Here is a 6,143-nt window from a genome sequence, read left to right as displayed (position 1 = left end):
GTGTGTATGTATATATATATATATATATATATATATATATATATACAGTATATATATCAGATCTTCCCAACCCCCCATAATGCGTACCCTGGTTGTTCACACTAAACATTCTGGTTTCTACTACTCCTCTTCATTAAAATTAATACATTTAGTTTATATTTATGCATGTGTATTTTATTCACATCTCATTTTTATTATCTGTGTGTTGTTGTTGTCTCCGTGTACTGGAAGCTTGTGACACTATAACAAATTCCTTGTATGTGCAAACATACTTGGCAATAAAGCTCTTTCTGTTTCTGTTTCTAATACAGTAAAATGTGACGTAGGCTACATAAAAGGCCGCGTCTCTGACTCTTTAATATAAACGCACTGTACAGAAGCATGAAGACGCGCTTGTCATTCTGGCTTCTTCACTAGAAGAACTAGACACAGTTGGTGAGGCAAAGAAACCATACATGGACAGAACTGAAGTTCGTCTTTAAAAAACTAATTACTGTATACATATAGGCCTATTTATAAAACAATTATCTGTGTACATTTTTGTGTCGAAACTATTCATTTAGCCCGGTGCTAAAACATTTACACATTTGTTTAGAAAAAAAAATAAAAATCAACACAGATCCATGTGACGCCTAAAATCAGAAGTGATGGTTTTAAATGGTTTTTGAACATTTCCTTTTTGTGGAAATATTGCCGGCAGCGGGTCATTTATGCAGTGCACCTGTACCTGCCCCGTTTATGTCAGCCTGAACACTCTTTAGTAACAGGTTATTCAATACAATTTTCCTAATTCATAAATCACGTGTTCCGTTTTATTTCCAAACGAGCGTCATTTATAGATTTTTTAACGATTATATAATTGGATCATTTGTAATTAGCCTATATAAAGAGGATACACTTTCACTAACGCACAGAATCAAACAGTTGACATGTTATTAATTTCCTGTTGCAGGCAAAGTTACCTTAACAATGGAGCATCTCAACCAAACGAACACCACCCGCAACATTTCCTCTCAGTCCGCATCTATCTTCAGCCTGTCTTAATAAAAGCACTGACGTTGTGTAACTCTTATCTCCTCCCCTGCTGCCCACGGACACGTCTCATCACTGACAGGTGTATTTTAAGGTGAACAGCCATTTTTGGCTCGTGGTCTTTCCATTAGTGAGAGTTTGAGAAAGCAGCACATACTGTATGAGCGCATGATTTATAGCGATTCGTGCCGTAGCTACTGTCCTCAATGTGCTGCTTTTAGCACAAAGATGACAAAATAGAAGGAAAATGTAAACAATAAACGGGACGGAATGGAAACTAAGGACTGTGGTTCAGCCTTCACCTGAAAGTTTTTATAAGAAAAAGAAAGAAAATCACCTCTAACTAGTCAGACAACAACTGATTTTGTCAAAATGCAGAAAAAAATCACTCCTTTATTCTGTCAGACGTTCGTTAAGGTTTAAAGGAAGTGATGAAAGACGTAAATGTTTTAAAACGGCTGTTTGAACTTCACATCATCTCAAGCCCGTCATCCTATGGATTTACATTATGCGTCTTTAAGAGAATCAGAGAATTTGAGCGAATTTAAGGACCGAATCATTTAGATATAGTTCTTGAATAATTTATATCTCATCATCACATAGCCTATAAATATGAGTTTTGATTCAACCTTTAAAAAACACTGAAAGTACTATTATTTAATCTAAAAAAGACGTTACTGAATAAATACAGTTAACAGGGAGAACTCATTTGAATTAAACGACAAAAGCTATCGATACTCAATAAAATGTCAATTATGTGGGCGTGCAGCGCATGCGACAGCTTGGTCTATTTGCTATATTTGGTATGGTACAGGACTGGATTAAAGACAGTGCATGGGTCATATTTTAGGTGCTTTGGTATTCATTAGCCCTGTGTTTTGTCTCTGTTGTCATTTTGCTGGTTTAGGGGTGAGGCAGGGGTCTGCTCGTGTTCTTAAGACTTCCTCTCTCTCTCCGCCCTCGGTCTGTCATCTTTTTTCCGCAAAAGCGTCCTCCCTTTGAGATTTATCCCTTTAGACTGAGTCTAATGTACCTTTAAGGAATAAACAGTCAATCAGTCACAAAGCACGTCTTTTAAATTGGCGTATTAGACGTCACACACGGGGCACACGAGAGATATCTAGATAGGCCTATGTTGTTTGTTTTATTTTTGAGGATAAGGAATGACACAAAAAGGGGAAAACATAAATAGACCAATTATATTACATGTATAATTTAATAAATGTTGGCCTTATTTAATTGCAGAATAAAGTTTTCATTCAGTCACTGACACGTGTGCGAAAAATAAAACTAAAATAAAAATGTTTTAAATTACTTTTTAATTGATGTCATTTAAAGTGCTTTAAAAGTATTCCCTGTAACTTAGTTTTCAAGTTTTACTATTTCCTAAGACATGATGGTTTTGTGAATGAAAGGTAAAACCTGCGCAAAACTTCTTGGCACCGTGAAACGTGCGTTTGTCTTGGATCGTGTCTGGTTAAGTGGTTTAAAGTCAAACGGGAAAACACCTGAGGTTTATCGACCATTATGCATACAATTTGAAGGTACGAGTTTGGAAAAGAGCATATCATGCGCTACAGCTTCCTCTTCCACAGCTCGTCTTATCGCGCTCATATTCTCTCGCGCTCTCCATCAGCACACGCAGCTCTGGATATTCATTCATAAATATCACTGGGAGGACAGCTCACTATCCCCTATATATGTGGCCTCCATGGTCAGGGATGAGATGCAAATATTCTAGCCACATATCACAACATCTATATCTGTTTTATGTTCTGTAGTCTACCATAATAATCTCTTGGATAGAATATAGTAGAGAAAGATCAACTAGAGTTGATAATCAGAGATTTCTAGGCAAGTGATTCACACAGTGCCGCTATGAGCATGTTACACTTTTCATTAGTGAAAAATAACTATTAGGCCTATAATATACTATAAATATCATGCCATAAAATTACGTCTTAATTTTACATCTTTGTGGTCTTATAAAAATGTTCGTTTGACGCTTTATAAAGCACAAACTGTAATTATCTCAGTCCATTAAATCCTTTAGTTTTTTATGAAGAAATTACATTATTTAGAGCTCGTCTTGTAAGCGTGTGGAAATGTTCAAACAAGAGTAGCCTATCCTTTACAACACTATAATTGTTCATTTACGTTCAGACTGCATTTGCATGCAAGACACACATATCTGCCTTTAAAATCTAACCATTCTCTTTAAAGTCAAATCAGTCGCATGTGAAACACCATGAATTCTCAATTAAGGCTGAGAGCCCCGTCACTGTGATGACCACACCGCCATACAAAATCACACAACCACTGTGTACTGCGGCACTTTTGGACTCATAATGCGATTACAAAATTGACTATTTATAACGAAGTCCCTTGTTCACACACACAGAAAAATGTAAACTACTGTTTCTAAATATTTTAAAACTTAATTTCTCCATCATATAGGCTACGTATTTGCATTTTGGAAATAATCGTGTTGATAGCATATAATACTAAAATGTGCAGCAAAAGAAAGAAAGAAAGAAAGAAAACAATCGGGTTTTAATTTTTAAAACTTTTCCAACCGCATGATCCAAAAAAATTAAATACGATTCAACAGTAGCTCGGATTAATATTATGTCTATCTAGATAAATTAAGTGTTGATAAAGAGACTATAGTTAAAATGTTAAGAGCATTGAACGTTACCTGGATGCCCGATCTCTTCTGCCATCCGATCTAAGTCTCCCTTAATGATCATCTCAACAGTCTTTTGGAGTCATTTCTAACGTTTCAACTTTGAACTGCCAGCCTCCCAAAAACCATGCCAGTTTTCCGAGCACGACTGCCAACTCTTTTTATTATTAATTGCAATGAATTTCGTGTTGCTCACCCTCCCTCTTGCTCCCTCTATCTCTCTCGCTCACTCACTCACTCCTATACAAATACGTGCGTACTCCTACATCAGTTTTCCTCGTTTTTTGTATGTTTTGTAATTTCCTTGACTATTTTTGCATGGATGTAATAACGCGACTGGAGATGATAATGGATTTCTGGGCTGCGTGAGTGTTTTAGCGCCTCGTGTGATGTCAGTGTACAATAAAACTAAAAGGTAAAATCGAGGGCAGGAACTTACAGTGACCCCAACTTGAACTTCTCAACACATCGACGCTTAGTCTTAAAGACACAGGCGTTTTATTGTATATCAAAACATAGTGTAGACTACGTTAAAGAGTAGCTGTTTTTTGAGTGCTGACTACTTTAATACGGATGATGGTTATCATAACTTCTGTATAGAGTTCATTATATAATGTTATCCAGGAAAATAAATATTGGGATAAATATCCCCGTCTGTACCTTTTGCATAAAACTGATCTTATTTAAAATGTAATTAATTTAATACAGTTGGTTGCACAACACTTACAAAAAAAGTACTATAGTACTACCATGTTTTTAATATGGTACCATGGTTCTGCCATGGTATTCTTGGAAGAACCTTGAAGTATATGAAAATAACATATAGGATATAGCCTATCTTAGTACCTGAGTATTTATTTATTTATTTGTACAGGAACTTAGATGGTAAGCAATGCTCTAATATCAATCAATTAGTTGCAAACTTAACATTATAATTGTAATGTTTTCCATACAATTGTTTTCAAATTATGATTTTTAAAATACTTTTTAAGCTAATTTAGTGGTGTATCAGTAGCATCAGTATTATCTGTCTGTAATGACACAATTGCTTACTTTTACACAGACATATATCCCTATATTTAGACAGAAAAGGTGCAGAGATTATGCATATTCTGCATCACACAACACTCTGACAGAAGTTATATGGTATGACTACACCGTTGGAATTTTTTTAAGTTTCAGTAAAAGATAGGCCTATGTGTCATCTTCACTAATTTAGTTAATTGTTTATTTTGAAAATTAAGGCTCAAGTAAGATTATCCTATACATTAAAAACAGGTATGAATGTCAGTTTATCATGGCCTATTGCAGTGACTGCAGTTTAATGTACACTCTTAACAATTAAAGTTTGAATTAGAACCTAAGATAACTTTTTCTCTAGTTCTTTAGAAAACCTTCTGTATACTCGTGCTTTAAAAAACAGAAATCAATACACTGATCTGGAGAACCTATAATGTCAAATCAATAACTTTTTTAATCTGCTAAGAACCATATTCAATTCAAGAACTATAACGTTTTCTCATAACGAGACGGTTCATTGCTGAACTTAGGAACCATTGAAGAACCTTTATTTTTAAGAGTGTATGGTGTAGTGTATATTTTGTTTTTAACAGCTATACACAGACGAAATTAAATATGTAATAGAGTTATTCTGGTTGGTGACAAGTTGACAAGTATTTTGTTTAGTCTTGTTTGATATCAAAGTTCAGGATGAAAAAATTTTATTAAGATATTTTGTTTATATTTAGATGCATAATAAGTTGTATTAAAAATTCGACTAAAAAGTGCAATAAGTCAGATCACCGGCTGTCCAGACATGCCTGCAGCACGAGCGCCAATTATCATAATCTATCAGGTAAGTATGTTGGCAGGCGCTCACTGCGCACACCTGAACGCGCAGCAGGTAACTCACACGATACATGCATTAACAAAAACTCACCTCGGATTCATGTCTGATGCTCCTGCCGATCTTGACTTTCCCCTTACGGGCGTCCCCTGTCCACAGATCCCCAATCGTCCAAATTCCTCTTTAAATGGTAAACTTTTCCCGGTGTTCCCAGCTTCTTCCGCGTTGTCCCTTGTCCTTTACCCTTCTCCCCTTCTCTCCTTCTCTCTCTCTCTCTCCTCGTGTTAGAATGGACCAGACGCTTGAGAATCTGGATGGACTCTGATTGGCGTTCGTCTCCAGAAGCAGCGCAGGCTGCGCGTGCAGCGACACCTAATGGCGCACATTATAGTGCCGACGGCAGAGCGCACGAGACAGCGCCATACATTCATAATAAAATGGAAATTAAGTGGCATAATTTCTGACCTAACATTAAGCTCTTGTTTTTGTTAGATGGGTGTAACTAATCGTGGTAAAATTTAAAATATAAGAAATGAAGTATTTGAAATTATAACACTGGAACGAAACGGAACTAATGTG

General features: G+C 36.0%; 1 protein-coding gene across 3 annotated transcripts in view; it reads right to left on the bottom strand.

Moving 5' to 3' along the window:
* Positions 1-5,814, bottom strand: part of LOC107744795 (hypermethylated in cancer 1 protein-like) — a 12,550-nt gene extending 6,736 nt beyond the window's left edge. Inside the window, exon 1 of one of the 3 annotated variants that reach the window (XM_016558622.1) lies at positions 5,658-5,814. Coding sequence is in view for 1 of the 3 variants with exons in the window: in XM_016558621.1 (XP_016414107.1) it covers positions 3,731-3,782 (52 nt within the window). In the remaining 2 variants the exon portion in view is untranslated. Of the gene's footprint in view, positions 1-962; positions 1,006-3,730; positions 3,869-5,657 lie in introns of those variants that run through there. The other 2 variants (XM_016558621.1, XM_016558623.1) reach the window with 2 other exon arrangements.
* Between the last annotated feature and the right edge of the window lie 329 nt (positions 5,815-6,143).

This window comes from Sinocyclocheilus rhinocerous, unplaced genomic scaffold, assembly GCF_001515625.1.
Source record: "Sinocyclocheilus rhinocerous isolate Xijiao unplaced genomic scaffold, SAMN03320098_v1.1 scaffold738, whole genome shotgun sequence".
Taxonomy (NCBI): domain Eukaryota; kingdom Metazoa; phylum Chordata; class Actinopteri; order Cypriniformes; family Cyprinidae; genus Sinocyclocheilus; species Sinocyclocheilus rhinocerous.
Note: the sequence above shows the minus strand (reverse complement) of the source record. Positions and strands in the feature narration are given on the sequence as shown.